The 17589-nt window shown below is 36.7% G+C and overlaps 1 protein-coding gene across 2 annotated transcripts in view; it reads right to left on the bottom strand.

Moving 5' to 3' along the window:
- Window positions 1-17589, bottom strand: part of CRPPA (CDP-L-ribitol pyrophosphorylase A) — a 107290-nt gene that overhangs the window by 41316 nt on the left and 48385 nt on the right. For both annotated transcript variants that reach the window (XM_038126986.1, XM_038126987.1), the window contains exons 6-9: window positions 11032-11129; window positions 8805-8894; window positions 7933-8025; window positions 2295-2423 (exon numbers count right to left, since the gene is read on the bottom strand). In XM_038126986.1, the coding sequence (XP_037982914.1) occupies window positions 2295-2423; window positions 7933-8025; window positions 8805-8894; window positions 11032-11129 (410 nt within the window). The remainder of the gene's footprint in view (window positions 1-2294; window positions 2424-7932; window positions 8026-8804; window positions 8895-11031; window positions 11130-17589) is intronic.

Below are 17589 nucleotides of genomic sequence, written 5' to 3' on the forward strand. Positions count from 1 at the left end.
AACAAACTTGCTTTTCTAATGCAAAATCCAAAAGACTGCCCCCGTTTTCTTTTATCCCAACATATCCTTACACCCACTTAATCATATAAGCCTATGAAACATAACATAATTCCACCTGAACATTACCATGGCCTTGTCTCAATAAATTCCCTTTTTTTTTTTGTTATATTAGGAAATGTGTACCCATCAACTGTGTATGTGTGGTAGTGATGATGTAAGTCTGTCAGCTAGAGATAAACTCCGTGAAGTAACCTGTCATCATTCTTTCCCTGAAATAAACTACAGCTTTCTGGGACTTCTAGAAAGCATCTAGTGACAGAAGTTACTGCATTAATAGGCTATCCTGCATTAGCACAGGTGTTTTGTGTTTCTACTTCTTCTGGACTCCCCATCATGCCTATATGTAATTCCATCCTTAAGCATGAACTCACCAACAGGTTCATCTATTAATGGCTTGTACTAGAAGTAAAATACCTTAGTGACTCTGCTTTAGACTTAAGATTAAAAAAAAAAAAAAAGAAACTTCTAAAGATGTTCTTCTATGTAAAAAATTGCTTTTGTTCACAGTCTCTCAGTCCTACCCAGACCAGCAATAAATTTGGGGCTATGCAATTTCTAGATTCATACACAAAGCCTTTCCATAGGTCTCTACCTAGAAACAATTATGTTCTATATGGGTCTGCAGCCAAAAGTAAACTTGATACGTATATCACATATATACAAATGATGTGTACAACCTATCCTTTTGTTATCGATCGAAGTAGGCAGCAGGAACTCAAGACTATATTCCTGTCTCTGTGAGCAGGGACATGTTTTAAAGCTATTCTAAAACACGACAGCTAGAAATAGTTTACTTACTTTGTGAAGTGTTTTACTCTATATAAGACTTTCTCCATGCTAAAAAAGTGACGATTCTCCCTGCAATGATCTTACATAATGATTCCAGCTTTTTATTTTCAAAGAATGGAGGCAGCAGTCTGCTGCAATCCTCTTATCACCACAGATCAAGAATTCCCACTCAGATCTCAACTGCTCTTATACGTGCCCGTTAATATTAAAATGGTTTTTTGCCATGCACATCAAAATCCACTGAAGATTATAAAAGATTTTGCCTTCTTCCAGTCAGCTTTACTAACTGTTGCTATCCACATATGTCTATTTGATTCACTTGCATATAAAATCATATACACACAATGAAGTCTAAAAGGCAAAAACTGCAGTTAGACCAAAGCAATATCTGAAGTGTTACTTTTTACCATGATAAGGTGAATCTTAGAGCTATATTTCAGTAGTTATTCAAATTATTTTTACAAAAAGAAGCCAGAATTCACCCTGAAAAAATGGGGTTTGATAGCAGCAGAAACAAAACTGAACAGTTGTACGTCCATTGGTGTTTTAAAAACAAGAGATGAACTTATGTCATATAACAGCAATGTCCATATTGTGTTGGCATTAAAAGTCTATAAAAGCATAAACTGATAGGTATTTATATTCACAGCTCTTAATAAAGCAATAGAATTTGATGGGAAAAATCAAGTGCTTGGTATTTAAAATTAAAGCCACATTTAATCAATTATATATAAACCCAAACACATAATTAAAAAAAAAACAGTTAAGATTAACTAAAAAAAAGCAGTTAAGATTACATTAATTCTTCTTTATTAAAATTTCCAGCTTACTTCTTCCTTCAAACTTCAGTTTGCTGAGTTAAAAAGCTGAAAAACTGCACCTGCACTGGAGGCAAGGCAGCCCACTCTTCTGGTTGACAGAACATGTTCCCCAGGCAAATGGTTTATTTTTAAATAGCTTTTGTGAGTACAAAGCATGCTGGAGTGCTAACTCTTTTTGCCTCCAGCTGAGGCAATTTGCTTCTATTACAGACACTGTTTCAACACCTCTACGCCATGCCCTTCCTGTCACCTGAGTACCAAACCCTGTTTTGATGAGGGACAAAATACTGCAGAACTACTGATTGAATGTACTTTCACTATTTTTCTCTTTTTCTAATGCTGAAAAAAACGATTTCCTAAGTAGAAAAGCAAAAAGGGTCCTGACATTCCCACGCATTTCTCAAAAATGCTTACCATTTATTCCTCTCTAATCAAAAAGCTTACATTTTTGTTCATAACTACAGGCTTGTCTGAATTTTGAACATGAACAGGCAAGAATCTTCCCAAAAAATCATTCTCGTGTCATATTTATTTCCCTTTGATTTTGTTTTAAATGAAGATTCTATCATTAATCATATAAATTGCAAAAGAAGATAATTTGCACACAGAAAGATAATTACATACCTTATATTGCATAAGGAGACCATAAACTAAAATGTTTTTCTTTTTAGTTTCTCTTGCAAATTTCTTGATCGTAGTTAGGTCCTCCATCCCAATGCTGAAAGAATTATTTTCTGGAATATCCAAGTGCACCTGCAAAAGAACAGATGAGGAAAAACCAAAATCCACTTTTTCCATAGCGTGCCATTTTAGACTGATGGTTTTTAGTATATAATTTTATGTGTTAAGCACACATAAAAATACAGACTAAAAATGGCTTTTCCTAGACAGCTTCTATTTACTACTGAACTCCACTACTTACACATTTAGGCACATGAAAACTATTTTTTTCAAAGCAGAAGAAACCAATATGCCAGAACATGTCATGCATCTTAAAAATATTCAATTAAATTTGAAAACAAAGAATATTCTTTTATTAGCTCTAGACTAACTTTCACAGGAGGGTTCTTTTTCTTTCTTTGGGTTTTTTACTATCAGAGGACTATAGAATACATGTGTCTTTCATAAGCATCTTGAAGGTTTTCAAGACAGAACTAAATTCTTCTAAGTTTACTTGGAAGCTTACTATCCTTTCAGTATAGCAAATTAGTTGCCTTAATTGGGTTAATTTCAAGATAATACTTCAAGTTTAAAAAGCAGAAACTACCTCAAAAGAAGGTAGGGATATGACCACCCTGAGCCCTTGGGCAGGCAAAGGCAGGTCTCATCTCCTTCAGGGATGCTGCACAAACATGGCAGGCATTACAGGACCTGAACTGAGTTTAAAAAGTGTTTGGACAACACTCTCAGGCACAAGGTGTGATTCTTGAGGTGCCCTGTGCAGGGCCAGGAGTTAGACTTGATTATTCTGATGGGTGCCTTCCAACCTGGCACATTCTATGATTATCTGAATTCACTCTTGGGTATTCTGTGCAGGGCCAAGAGTTGGACTCATTTATCATTGTGGGTCCCTTCCAACTCAGAATATTCTCAGAATATTCTGTGCTTCTGTAACTGGTATTTCCAGGGAGGTATCAACTTAATTCTTTCCCAAGTCTTACATATTCCACATTTTAATCAATTTCCCTTACAAAACTTCTATTAGCTGTAGAAATCAAAATTAAGTATGATGATTTGTGCATATAAGGTTTCAGTGTCTATTAATAGCAGAAATATATTTATTCCTAAAATGAAAATTATTTCAAGTTCTCTTTGTACTTTATGTTCCATTTATAGTGACAGAAAATAGGTCCTCACTCATTTTCCCTTGTAACACTTAAAAAAAACTTGTTTATTGCCTAAATGCATACTTACCAGAAGCAAAGCTATTGTCTTCTACTACACAAGCAGAGATTAATTTTCACAAACACTCATTATTTTGTTAATTCTACCCAAAACAAGGCTAAGTACTACTCATTTACAGCTATTTACAAGAAATTATAAAACCTATTATTTTGAGAGAACTTAACCTAACTCCTCTTTACCATTATCTTCTTTAACAGTTTTGAAAAGAGATTTTTCTCAAACTAACTTTGGTACTGAAGTGCAAATAGTTGCAACTACAGAGCTGAAGTACTAGCATTCCTTTCTTTCTAACCCTAAGCAAAGCAACAACATAAAAATCAAATCCATTCATACCATTTACAAACATGAAAATGTATTGCTCAAAAAAGCAACATCAGTTTAAGAATATGATTTGTCAGGTTACAGCAGAATTGAAGATACTGCTCTGATGCAAACAAGTAACTGCCTCAAGTTTACTTCTGTGATGCCTATTTCTCCTGTAACATTAATCTTCCCTTTTGTCCAGATATAGTAATCCAATTGCTGCTTCAGCTTACAGATGCCATGAAACAATCCAGTCAGGCACCAGGATAATGGATAGGCTTTGCATCTGTGGCAACTGATAGGTGGGAATATGAAAAAATGTCATTGTGTCCAGTGCAAGCTCATCCTTTTATTGGATCAATGCTCACTGGGCTGGTTAAACAGAGAGTCTGGCACAATAATAACACCTGTCATTTCTACAATTAAAAAACATGACTATTGGAAGGCAAAAAACCCCCTTTTTTTCTTAATTAACATATGATTATGAAAAAGTTACTTTTGTCATGAAATCAAAGAATAGACAAGAACTTTCCAATTACCCAAATCCAATTGCATTGGACTGTTCCTAGTCATGAGTTTGGAATGGAAGCAGTTAGCTGCTCTCCCCATTTATTCTTTCAAGAGTTTTACTTTTGAGAGCAGAAAAACATATTTCCCTTATAGCTGGTACTTAAGACCTATGCACTTAAATGTCAATATAATGCTAAAAGTTCTGATTCACATTTGTCTGAGTGTCATGGTTTGACCCTGGCCCAATGCCAGTGCCCCCATGAAAACCCATCCTCCCCTGGTGTCTGCTGTGAGATGTGATCAGAGACAGAGCAAAGCAGGCCTCCACTTGTAAACAAAAGGGAAAAAAACTTTATTATCACACACTTATACAATGAACACACAGAGCAGAATGGAAACCTGTCAAACATTCCTCCTCCCCCCACTCAATTCTCACAGAATGACACAAAACCTCAGTTCTTTATCCAGTCCATCACACTCTTCAAATAATCAACACAGTCCATCTCCACCCTTCCGACAATCACCTCTCATTTCATTGAGGAGAGAAGAGCCCCCCTTGTGCCACAGGCCAATGCCCGTCACTCAACAACTGCACGTCGTGACTTCTTCCTTCCATGTTCAGTGCTCTCACCACTGCACATGGACCAGAGCTGCTTTTAGGGTTTCCCTTTCAAGGATGCCCAGTTCCAGAAGAGAACGACAGTCTCTCACTGTTTCGGGACACCAGTCCCCCCCAATATTTCACCCCCTGGGGCCGAGGGGTCTCACCATTACTCATCACCTGTCGTCTCCGCTCACATCACTCCTTGGCGCCGCCTCCTCCTGTTCGGGACACCAGTCCCCCCCAATATTTCACCCCCTGGGGCCGAGGGGTCTCACCATCACTCCTTGGCGCCACCTCCCCCTAAAATGCAGTCTCTGTATTACAGGAAAGATTCTGCTCATGGCTATACAAGAAAGAGTCCAGCCAAAAGCCACTCTATCATCTCCTCCACCTAGGATTTCCTCAGCTTCTCTCCGTCGTTCTTCACTTGCACCGCTCTCTCACCTTTTATATTTCCTCTCATCCGTCTCTCTCTCCTTCGACTCCCAGAGGATCAGCATTTGCCAGGTTTCCACCTTCCGCAGAAGGGTTAAAATCACAGTCTCTGCTCAGCTTAAACTCCCACACTGCTACACACTCTTCATTGGGCACGGTTCCCATTGCCTCGGCCCGGCCGGTGCTATCAAGTTCAAGATAGCACTGGCACCTCTCTCTCACTCTCTCTCTCCCGAGGAGGGGGGGCTGCCCACTGCTTCTCTGAGTTCCTCCACCCCTCCGTTTCTTCCAAGGCTCTGGCTCACCTCCCTCGGCCGCGTGGCCTTTTCCCCTCCCCCACCCAGCCCGAAGCTGGGCAGGGGAGGTCTGAACTCTTCCATCCACCGGAACCAAGAGGGGCAGATCCCCCTGGGAGCTCTCGCTTTTAACCCCTGTGTTCTCAGAGGCGGATCCATATCCTCAATGGTCAAACCAGGTGCCAATATCCACATCTGGGCACCTATTGGTTTGACCACTACCACCTCCCAAAAACCCACTTCCTCTCAAACCACGACACTGAGAAATATTAATATGTCCTTTTACATTGAAAGAAAGTGTACTATAGGATTTTTCATGAACAATTATTTCAGTTAATATGTTTAGAAAGTATATATATAGGAAAGAATAAAGTTGAGGAAAATCCCACTTATGAGCCTTAGAGAACACCCAACATTGAATTTAAATTAAGACTGCTGAAGGAAGTTTCTGTCCACCACAACATCTGTAATGAGTTTTAGAGATCAGAAATTTTAGGGACTTCAGTACTTCCCAGTGATTAATACAAGACAATGATTTGTTAAGCTAATTCTTGTCACTCTAAACATACCTTCCAGATCTCCTCTTCTTCCCTTCTTGTACTTCTATAAGATAGTATGGTACATCCACCAGATGCCCAAGTGCAATTAGGCAACATAATTTTAACAAATGTATTTCTATCACTGTTTTAAATATTAGCAACTGTGTCCACCTAGTTATAAGATTTTCTTCCAATGACTAGTTCTTAGAAATTTCAAGTAGTTGCCAGAAACAACTGATGGATCTGGAATATAGCAAAGGGATTAAATGTATTATTTTCTCCTACAGCTATTTTAAAAGGAGTCTACCTAAATAATTTGTGCATTCTTCAGGCTCTTCAAGCAAATATACTTTTATTAAAAATGGTTCTGGGTTCTACAATGACTTCAAGACCTAGTATCTCAGGGGCAAAACCCAAGTTTCATGGGGAGATAGTGTAAGAATTACTTGCACTCCTACTTCTTAGGAGATATCAAGACCAGAATATTTATAGCTACAAGTATCAAACCATTTTCACATTCCTAGCATTGCACGCAAAAAAGTATTTAATTGAAAGTCCAGACTGGAAAGTGCTATCAATTGGGCAAAATAAGCATGCTTTTGACACCTTAGCATTAGCTAGTTGATAAATAATTCCAACTTTATCTTCACACTCAAAATTCAACACAGACAGAATTGGTTTTTTATATTCTTGCTAAAGGACTAATGAAAACTAATGAAGTCCAAAAAAAGAGTATTTTGCACATCCAGTGGCATTGTAAATGACCAAAAGATGACTGATTGGAGACATGTAATTGCTCTGATTATGAAAGGCAGAAGTAATTTATCTTTAAAAATTCAGTAAAATAAGGTTTTACCCTGAAGTTCTCCAGAAACAGGGTCAAGAAAATAAGATGGTCTAGAAACAAAGTGCTAAATATTGATGTTCATAGAATCACAGTAACTCACTCCAAGAGAACAGCATACACTAGGTGAGGCTATAATAGGTATGATAGGTTAGGCTCTGCAGAAGGATCTGGACAGGCTGAGGCCAAGGGTATGAGGTTTGAGAGGACAAAGTGCCAGGTCCTGAACTCGGGTCCCAACAACCATACCCAGCACCACAGGCTGGGGCAGAGTGGCTGGAAAGGTGCCCAGTGGAAAAGGACCAGGGGGTGCTGGTTGGCACTGGCTGAGCAGGAGCCATTGTGTGCTCAGGTGGCCAAGAAGGCCAATGGCATCCCGGCCTGTATGAAAAGCAGTGCAGCCATCAGGACCACACATGCATAGCAAAAAGTAAAGCCACTTAATTCTATTTCAACTGAGCATCCAAGCACAGCACATGCTTTGCAGCATCCCCAGCAGAGACAGAGCACAACTGCAAGGCGGGAGTTAAGAGTTCAGTACAACCAGCCAGCCACAATGAGCCTTTCACAGAAATATATAACTAATAAACTGTCATTTGCTACTCTCAGTTTGTTTCCTGACAGCATGCAGTACATTTGTTGAAGTGAAAATTAGTTTCTTTGGAGACCAATAAACAGTTTGAATTTACAAAAAATTGAAATTACGGCAGCAGTGTAAACCTAACTTTAAAAACATTTATATCACATATTACTTATATTTCTATTAAATAATAATTTAAAATAATTAATGAGATGCTTTCTACGGTAACTTACAGGAGTTACCTACCAAAATAAGGACAACCGGATATAAGAGAGGAATATTTGATTTTTCCAACATATCCACTAGTTCCTGGGTTTCTTGAATGGCCCACCTTTTATCCTAAATAAAAATAAATGTTTAGAATTACTGAAAACAACATTTATTTCATAAAAATGGAATTTGGAGAACTGCTATTTACCAAAAAAAAGAAGATAAATCACTTTTTTGCTTTTGCAGGGGGGGAGAGCAGGGTTTGGTTGATTAGCTTATTGCTTTTAATATACTTTTATGGTATTTTCTGGTAAAGTTATAGATGTTTGAAAAATAATGAGATCAATAATATTAATAACCCTTTATATACGTACATATATATATATATATATATATATATATATGTATAACCAAACAAACAAGATTAAGGGTCTTTTTTGGTCTCAGATATGATTCATCTAAAACCAACCTGTTCCCATACATGGACCCAAATAGATATCACATGCCATGCACATGTCCAGAATGGCAAACACTAATTTAGACCACAGTAGCAATGAATGCACAGTTAGACGAGTTCACATATCACAGGCCTCTCCTTATAATAATTCACTTCAATACAACAGGTATGAAAGGAAATTTGAAACTACTTCAGATTTCATCCCTCTTGTTCAAGAATTCATGGCTAGTTAGCAACACAGTGACAGAAGTGTGGAACCAGAGGAGAATGAACGGACCAGTATCTCAAAGGTCAAATTTAGTGCACATCAGAAACACCAAACATCAGAATGAACACAGTACATGAGGACAAAAATAACAAACAACTTATTACTCAAATATTTAATTATTATTTATCTAAATAAACTACAAAGTTTAAGTGTAAAATAAAAGCATGCATCCTTACTACTTACATTTACACAAACAAAATTGTAGCACTGTCCTGAGATGATGTTTTGTAGACAGCTATCATTTGTGCTTAGAGATATTGAAATAGCTTCAACCTGATTAGACAGAAAAAGAAAAAAAAAAATTAAAAATTCTAATTCAGCCTTAACTATCTGCTAAGCTTCCATCTCCGTAGCAGAAGCTGTTCATTTAAATGATTTAAAACCGGGAATTATTATTTCCACTACTGAAAATTGTAAAAAACTGAAAATTGCTCAAACTTTTGGGGCACTCAACAGTGAAGCATGGAGCCCGACATACACTGAAGTATGCTGATCAGGGTAGGCATTCCAGAAACAGCCCTGGGAGCATCAGACATGAACGCTCCTGCCTGAGTTAGGATGTTCAACTGTTTTGAGAGATGAAAACACTGTCCATAAAACAATCTTATGATTTTAGGCCTCTGATTCTGAGAAAACCTCTACAATACTCAGATGTATACATTTTGTCTTCATGAAGTTAAAAATAAAATAAAACAAGTATGCATGAAAGATCAGGTGCACTGGTATTCCAGGATTCTGCCCAGAACATGAGTACAAGACCCATGCAGAGTTTCTCCTTGAAATAATTTCCTCAACAAATATTTTTAAATACTTTCTTAGGTACAGACTTACTTATTTTGCAACCTTTAACACAAGCTAAATATCTTATCTCGGTTCTGTTGATATTATCATGTTATTAGAGACTCTCTCAGAAATTCTTCTAAGAAAATTTCTTTTTAATTCTTCTTTAAGGACATATGTAGAGGTTAACAAATATCCCACAAATAATTATGGTTGCTACAGAGAACTGGAGTGTTAAAAGTATCTAAAATGTTAAAATAGTGGTCCCAGCTAAAATGTACTCAACAGAATGTTTCCCAGTAGATCTCTTATTTAGATCAATCACCTTCCAATTATCTCTTTGAAAAGCTTTCAGTGCAGTACACCTACGTTGCTTAAAATAATTATTTTGCACAAAATCAAATCTCTCTCACACGAGGTACTGTGCTTCATTGGAGAACAAACAGGCTTGTACATATCTTCTTTCTAAGGTTTCTAACGTTGGAAATTCTCTGTATTGGTAAACTTAAAAATTAAATTCAGAGATTTTATTGTTTAAAGGCAGAGGGATAAGTGATATCCTCCTACTAATAGCAGAATAGTTTACACAGAGATAAGAAAGGGATATAACAATGCATCTGGTGTCAGTGAAATGGAGACATACTTCTGCCCCATCATACAGCTATTAACTTATTCAAGTCTGCTAATTTTTTTCACTTTTAGGTGTAGGCAATTAATAGATATAAAGCAAGATTCCATGCTAAATACAGTTCTTCCTGAACAAAACTCTCAGTGCAATGTTAAATGACATTTCCAGATATAGGACAGCAATACAGGTTGATAGGGAAGCATGTCCTTCTAATAATTAACACACCATGCAGAAGATCGACAGACATGAATAAAGCCATTGCAGAAGTAACATTATGCAAATCAGAAAATCTGAATTTTTGAACTATTGTTCCCTGTCTGTTTCTCTGGGTAACAGGAACATATGATATCATCACATGAGATATAATTAAGAGTCACCCTAACACCAGTCTAAGCAATTACCAAATGTTAATCACCTTTGGAAAATGGAAATATGATAGCTGTATTAGAAAGAATAATGAAAAAGGAAAAGATAGTTAAATGCCAGTAGAGCATTCCATCAATATCCTAAAGCAAAGGCTCCTATGAGCATTCACTGTGAGGGAAATGTACCCCTTTTGCTCTACAAAAAGGCTGATTAATTCGATTTTGCATTCACAGCTCTGCAAGAAAACAACCTACTCTTAATTGATTCAAACTCCAAGTCAGACTTCAAAGTAACAAAAGCATTTCCTCTGTAACTTATTTGCAACAATTTGGGCTTACTGAATTCATAAAATCTAAAGAAAATTGCCTCTCTGTTGTCTGCATTCAATTTATCCTCTAATCTAATATGGACATTTTAAGTGGATCTGTAAGATCCCCCTCTACAGCACAACTGGGCAGAAGATGCTTCTTTCTTGGTAACTTCCACACCTGATGTTAATCCCCCTGTGATAAATACTACAGTGACACAGGAAGTCTCAGTTTCTGTTTTCACATTATTAAGACTATTTCTTAGGAGTAGTGGCAACCAGAAAAAACAAATTAATCAGACAGTTGAGAGCCATAGAGTTGTACTTACTTTTATTTGGCTTTTCAGAGATTCAGGAAGGAGAAAACCTACTTGTGCAAGAGTTTCCTTCACATTGGTGATAAGACAAACTTGCTGTGATAGGTTGTCTGTGATCAAGAAAAAAACCCTTCGATTTCATGCAATAATAAACTAATCCAAATTACTAATCTGCTAAACATTACCTGCAATCCACATATTGTTGTTTCTTGACAGAACATTTTAAACAGCTGTAAATTTAAAGGCTACAAGGTACAGTTAATGTAATTACATAATTTACCTCAAAATTCAAATTATATTTTATATCATTTTGTACAACATGAAACCATTACATTAGGTCTGCCCCCAAAGCCCATTTAAATGTATTAAAAGATATTTGTTCAGGTCCACATTGACACTAGATGACAATCAAGAAAACTTTTTGAAAATTTCATCCCTCTTATCACTTCAACAGACAACGAATTGCAGTGTCAGTAATACTGAGTAGATAAAGGCAAAAAAAGAGACAAAAACCCCAGGAGATAGCATAAGTCCTATTCTCAAAAATATATACCAAAAAATTGCCAAAAAATGTATTAATGGTACTGTTTAAAGAGACAGCAAATGTAACTGTTCCGCTCAATAGCAAAGAAGTTGCAAAGTTGTGACAAAGATCTTGGCCTGGGCAACTTCCTAGATCTTTTACTGATGGGGCAAAAATCAGTATTTTGTTGCTATCAGGAACAACAGTTTCAAGTTATTGCCTGATTTGTTCCACAAAACCAATATTTCAGAAAATTATTAATTTCTCTTGTTATTGACTTCAGGTTTTCGATTCAGTGAACATTTTCCTTTCTTTGAGCTAACAAATCAAAACTCAAGTCTGAAACTCTCAAGTCTACTTCAGGCCTTTATCCTTTAGATGCTGATTTAGCACGTAGAACAAAACACAAGATTCTCAATGCTTTTGGCATAGCCATTCCATAAGTAACTAGAAATTTCATACATGTAAAGTCTAATTATTTTTAAAGCAGACTTCAATGAAACTCCAGAGACAGAAATATACCAAACACCACCACAAAATAAATTAGGAGTGAAAGACAAGAAAAATTATAAAAATATGGGCTAACTGGTCTTCAAACAAGTCTGGATATAAACAATATGTATTTGTTGCATATGGAAAGTTATTTCTATAATTACATACCACACAATAAGTTCAATCAGATGCATAACCTCAGTAGTGCAGAAACATCTCACTTTCTATTTTAAACTCACAAACTTCTTTATAAAAATAGACATAAAGACCTGAAATTTAATTTTAAATCTGCTGTAGAGTTAACATTATTAGAAAGTGACTTGTGATTTTTAAGCAATTTTCTGTGACTGGGAAAAGTGATTTAACCACTGAGAATTCCAAAAGATAATTAGAATGGTTTTTTGAATCATGCATATTTATTATGTCCTATATTTATAATGTGACAACAAAAATACTGGTGGCAACTGAGTTTGTATTAAGTTAGCAAGAAGAGGAGGGAGGAAGAAAGGGAGAGAACAATAAACATCTGCTTATAAACCATCACAACCAGATGGAAGTGAGAATTAAAAAAACACATGGCCAGTTCTCACAGGATTGGAAATCAGAGAATACCACAACTGTGGGAGAAATTATCTTCCCATAGACTCACTGGGCAAAAAGTATACTGAACATGCATCACAGTTGGCTTCTACTTAATAGAGAATAACTTTACAGTCTGAAAATGGGAAACCATATTGAATTAATTTCTTATCAGCAGAAAGAAACTAATGGGTAGATTGAAATCAGAGCAAGAGCCACTTGAATTTAGTACTGTACACAAAGTGCAGATACAAAATAGATACACATAATAAACCAGACTAGCATATCAGATTTCAAAAACTCAGACTTTACTGAACTAAGTAATTTAATGAAGAAGGTCAGATTGGAGCTATTACAAAAATTCACATGTGGAAGAAGGCTGTGGAATCCAAAAAGGCACCATAACTTAGGCTCAAACAGTTCTTTTTAAAAAGAAGTCTGTAATCAACAGCAAGTGTCAGAAGTAGTCTCACAAAAGACTGCTCAAAGGCTGCAGCTATAAAAACCCATCTCACTACTCTCTCCAGCCCTCTTAGATCTCTAGTTTCCTGTAATATAAATGAGAAAGGAGAGGCAATTACAAAAAAAGCAACTAAGATTTGCAGGCTGAGTTTAATAAAGAGAGAAAAAACAATGAAGTGTAGAAAACTGTATTTTTTATCCAGAGAAGAAATAAAACATTACAAGGGGAAAGTATGTTAATAAAGTAGGAGAACCTTAAAGTAATGATAATAAACACATTGAAAAGATGCTACATGCTTTTAAGTGATCAAGGAAATGAGTAAAGGAAGTCTGGGAAATCATATTTTATAAAATCATCATAGTAAAGCAACAGTTCTGTTCTAGTTGAGGTTTGAAACTCAACTGCCATTTAAATCCAAAGTATTTCAAGTGGTCAAAAAAGATCCATATGTTAATTTAGACTGCACCTTTCCTGCATTGTAGGAAGGAAGACTCAGTGGACCTTTCCTCCCCAAGACTGCCCGTGTCTCATTTCTGCTAAGACAATGGAGCTCTGTCACTTAGCATAGTCACACTGAATCCAGTGAGCACAGCTGGAGTGCTGCCTCATGACTCCATGAGCTTTTCTGCCTGCCAGTAAAACTGACTGTGTGCAGCATTGCCTTCCTGGTTTTCAGAATTCTGTTTGGGTGAACAAAATAGTCATTCTGGAAAGCCACAACATGGCCATGTCACAAGGAATTTTAATACTCAGCTAAAAACATTTTGTTTCCTATTGGACCCCTGGAAGGGTGACATCAGGAGGTCTCTCCTTCAAACTCCTCAAAGCAGGATCACCCACAAGGTCAGGCCTGGTCACTCAGCCCCTTACTGCTCAGCCATACAATTTCTCCAGGCAACCTGTTCACTGCTTGGTTGTCCGTCAAGAGTGAAAGAGGTTATTCCTTTTATCAAGTTGGAACTTCCCTTGATTGGGTTTTTGTGTTTCCTCCTGTCCTCCCACAATGAACCACAGTTCTACTTAAGTACTTTCTGCCATAATTTCCTTTTCAGCTGCCCAACTCTTTTTTAGTTGTTTTCTCACTATTACATTACATATCAAACTCTCTACCTTGCTTTGGCTTCCTCTACTTATTTAAACTTACTGTTTCCCTGGAAAATTCCTCTTGCCAGCCCACATCACCCATTTACTGCCAACTTCATTCCAGCTGTACCTGATAATGGAGTAGTGTTCCCTATTCACATGGATCACATTTGATCCCTTCCAACACTTTTTAACATACACTCAGAGCATAGTTTTTGCATTTAAAAAAAACCAGTTAATACTTTGTACTGTCAAATTTAAACATTAAATTTCCCTATCAGGAGTTTTCTTCATTAAAGCTAAATTTGATACAAGATTTCAGAATTTATTCCATTAAGCCTCTTTTTTCTACATCAGAAAACCTCATTTTCAATTTTTCCACACCCTCCTTTGATATGCTGAAAGCTTTAGATCACATTATTATGCAGCAACACCTGCCACAGTCTTTATCCTAGGATCATACCCAATTATAAATTAAAATGTGTTCATGTTTATGGAACTACCATAGTTAGATGATGTATTAAGTGTACTCTGATGGAAGACTTAGAAGTTTACCTTGAAGAGCATGCCACAAACAAGCAGCAATTAAAATAATACTTTGTTTGAATAAAGATAATAAATATCATATCCTAGAGAATTAATACCATAAGAAAAAAATGCATCTGAATGGCAAATAGGTTTTAGCCTACAGACATAAATTTTTTTCTCTTAATTGCACATATATGTGTGTACATACACTTGTTTTTGGAAACGTGTTTGTACCACACCATTCTTAGTTTGCTATTATAATTCTGATTATTTTGGAAGCACATCCTAATCATTGAAATGCTTTTTAAGTTTGCAGTGAATTCCAAGTAGTAAATTAATTTATCAGAATTCCATTTGCATTTTCTACATAGCAATGGTTTGACTGGTCTGGAAATTCAGTATGGTTTCCTCTGGCATCTTTAGAAACATCTTTGCTATGAGATGCTACTACTGTAAACACACGAAAAATATACTGCCAAGCATTCGTTCACATTCAACAGAATAGTTGAAATTGTTATTTGAATAATATAGGTAACCAAAAATATCAAACAAGTTTTTTGTTGTTGTTTACCCATCCTCTATGTCTCTGTAGCCACAAAAACTAAAAATCAAACTTGACACTGCCCCTACCAATATTAGTACAGAGGAAAAAAGGAGCATTTTCTGATAGAAGGCAAGAAAAGAGGGTTGTTTTCACCTGACAGTAGCTATTCCAAGGAGAATTCCCCACCTGCCAGTCTATTTCTTTGGCTCAGAGATGAGAACAGCCATTTTTTCATGAGCATGCTTATGAAAATGCAGATAAGATCTCTGTCCTTTGCTAAACAAGGCTTATCTCTTATTTTATTTTTATAAAAAGTCACATGGTTTCTTCACAGAACACAAGTCATAATATGTAGCTCCCAACAGCAATAAACAGTTTGAAGGCATTATAATATTTTTCTCCGCACTTGCAAAAATCATCATTTTATCTGCACCAACAGATACTTCTTTAGCCAAATGTGAGGGCAAATTAGCCAATCTGCAAATGCTTGCTCTTGTGAAAAAGTGATTTATAAAGTAAGGCCCTTGAGAAAAGAAAAACAAGAAGAAGGAGGACAGAGTGTCAAACTGTAAGTTACAAACTTCTGAGAAGCACCATTTAAAGTTTACATGTTGGAACTAGAGTTCAAAGTTATCTACCTTGAGGGCAGTAATCCTAATGGAATTTTTTTAGGATGTTTTGTATTATCCTGATCTTAACTACATTTCTAGATGAGTCACCCTTATTGTAAGACAATGTTTTCCTACTTCAAGACTATTAAAAATAGGCGTGTACCACCTTGTCCGCATACTCTACAAGTTTATACCTGCTTAACTAAAGAAAAGCATTAAATTTGCTTTTCACAAAAGATATAAAAGAGAATTAAGGAAGTCAGGAAACTAAAAAGAAATGTCTTAAGAAAACAGTCTCAAAAGAAAAATAACTTATTAGTCTGTTTACATCAGTAAAATGTTTCTTTGTGTTGCCTTGAATAAGAATGATATGCATGCATATAATATCTAATGTAAAACAAATGCATGTAGGGATATATGTTTTTCTTACTTCCACCTGAGTCAAGTTTAGCAAGGGAGAATTTGTTGAATTCCTGAAGAAAACCAAAAGTTTTGATCACTAATAAACTGCAGATGATATAAAATTTGGAATTGTAGTCACAAAATTAAACGTGTACACTCAGAAGTTCTTCATCACTACTGAACTCATCCAGAGATAAAATGTGTATCCAGTACAGTAAACAGGTAACTTAATAATAAACAAATCAGCTGGGAAGATTGAAACAGCAGTGGGGAGCAGTGTGAGGCCAGAGCCCTTAGTACCCAGCACTCTCCCAGCCCATGCATTCAGCTTCTGGGATATCTCTAGAGGACCTTGACAGCATGCAAGGCGGCATTTAGAGAGCTGGTATCTTGCAAGTCTACTTGACAGTCTTCCCCCTGAAGCACTCTACATGGCTCAAGAAGTGATGTGCAAGAGCACATCACTTACACAACAGCATGTAGTGATAGGGCAAGTGGGAATGGCTTCAAACTGAGATTAGATTAGATTCAGATTCGATATTAGGAAGAGATTCTTTACTGTGAGGGTGGTGAGGCACTGGAACAGGTTGACCAGAGATGATACAGATGCCCCATTCCTGGAAGTGTTCAATGCCAGGTTGGATGGGGCTCTGAGCAGCCCAGTCTAGTGAAAGGTGCCTCTACTGATGGCCATGGGCTTGGAACTAGATGGTCTTTAGGGTCCTTTCCAATCCAGGCCATTCTATGATTCCATGATTCTACAATATAGCGCCCCGTAGTGGGTTCTGAACTCGCAAGAAAAGCGGACACTGTGAAATAGTCAATTACCCAGCTTCTAGGAAAGGCCTAACTGGGCATGCCTAGGCTTGTAGGATGGTTGCCATTCTCTAAGGTGACCTGTTCTTGAAGGTTTCCCATAGGTGCCACACAATACAGCAGAACATAGCTAATAAGATTTCTTCTGTAAAACTAACAACCATAAGACAAAACGATGCCATACAGAGGTACATCAGGATGATGCTCCAAAGGACAAAAATAATTTCTCCTCTTAAATATGCTTCATGTGTGGAATGAACTGTGCATAAATCATCTACCTAATATTAATTTACGTGGTTCAACTGTCCACTACCAAAATAATTCATGCTATAGTCACCTGAAGGTCTGAAATTTTAAGCCTTTTGAAGGGCACAAAATAGATAAGGCACAACTTTCAAACTGCTATCTTGAAGGACTAACAGTGCCAATTCAAAACCCCATTAAAGATAATTAATGATGTAAGATAACTCTGTTATGCAGTCTAATTGGCTATGAAGGATTCATTATTCTACTTGCCTAATGAGCAAAG

Source organism: Motacilla alba, chromosome 2 (genome assembly GCF_015832195.1).
Source record: "Motacilla alba alba isolate MOTALB_02 chromosome 2, Motacilla_alba_V1.0_pri, whole genome shotgun sequence".
Classification (NCBI taxonomy): Eukaryota; Metazoa; Chordata; class Aves; order Passeriformes; family Motacillidae; genus Motacilla; species Motacilla alba.